This window comes from Penaeus monodon, chromosome 21 (genome assembly GCF_015228065.2).
Source record: "Penaeus monodon isolate SGIC_2016 chromosome 21, NSTDA_Pmon_1, whole genome shotgun sequence".
Classification (NCBI taxonomy): Eukaryota; Metazoa; Arthropoda; class Malacostraca; order Decapoda; family Penaeidae; genus Penaeus; species Penaeus monodon.
In genome coordinates, this window is record NC_051406.1 from 38741776 (window position 1) to 38742385 (window position 610).

At 35.2% G+C, this 610-nt stretch overlaps 1 protein-coding gene across 1 annotated transcript in view; it reads right to left on the minus strand.

Moving 5' to 3' along the window:
• Positions 1–182: 182 nt before the first annotated feature.
• LOC119586669 (cilia- and flagella-associated protein 298-like) overlaps positions 183–610 on the minus strand; it is a gene marked incomplete at its 5' end in the record, with an annotated part of 5463 nt that continues 5035 nt past the window's right edge. The window contains 1 exon segment of the mRNA XM_037935405.1: positions 183–329. Coding sequence (XP_037791333.1) covers positions 183–329 — 147 coding nt within the window.

Sequence of the window (610 nt, forward strand, 5' to 3'; positions counted from 1 at the left end):
TTTCTTTAGTATAATGCATAAAAAGCACATTTTAATTCAGCCTGCATACTCAACAAGTATAACCAGTAGGCTTCAGATGTTAATTTCTGTTGCAACTTGCTTGCTTTATAGCTATTACGTAATTGTATTATTATTCCATATGACAGTGCTCAAACGACATATATTCATGCAAGAAAATAGAACTAGAAACTAGGATATACCAGTATCAAATATAAAACAAGTAAAAGACTTGCATGTGGCTCAGAATGTGGCCAATCTGGAATATTCTGAGTTGCCGTGTCTGCCCAGGGAGAATTGAGGTACGAGTCGTCATCCTCCTCCTCCAATTTCTGTCAAGGGAGAATTGTTTAATTATTTGGTGCAAATTAAAGAGACTAACTCAAATATCATATGGAATTGTAATATTCGTTACTTTAATATCTAATATGGTTTTTTTTGTGGGAGGACCTGATGCAAATCATCTTAGTCATGACTGTTTCCACACACCAAGTGATGATGCCAACACAATTGCATAACAGACTCCATGTTTCTAAGCACTGCCACTGTCGGTATTCTCAACTACCAGACATTGAACTTTTTTTTTTTACTGACACATATTTTACCCATTAGA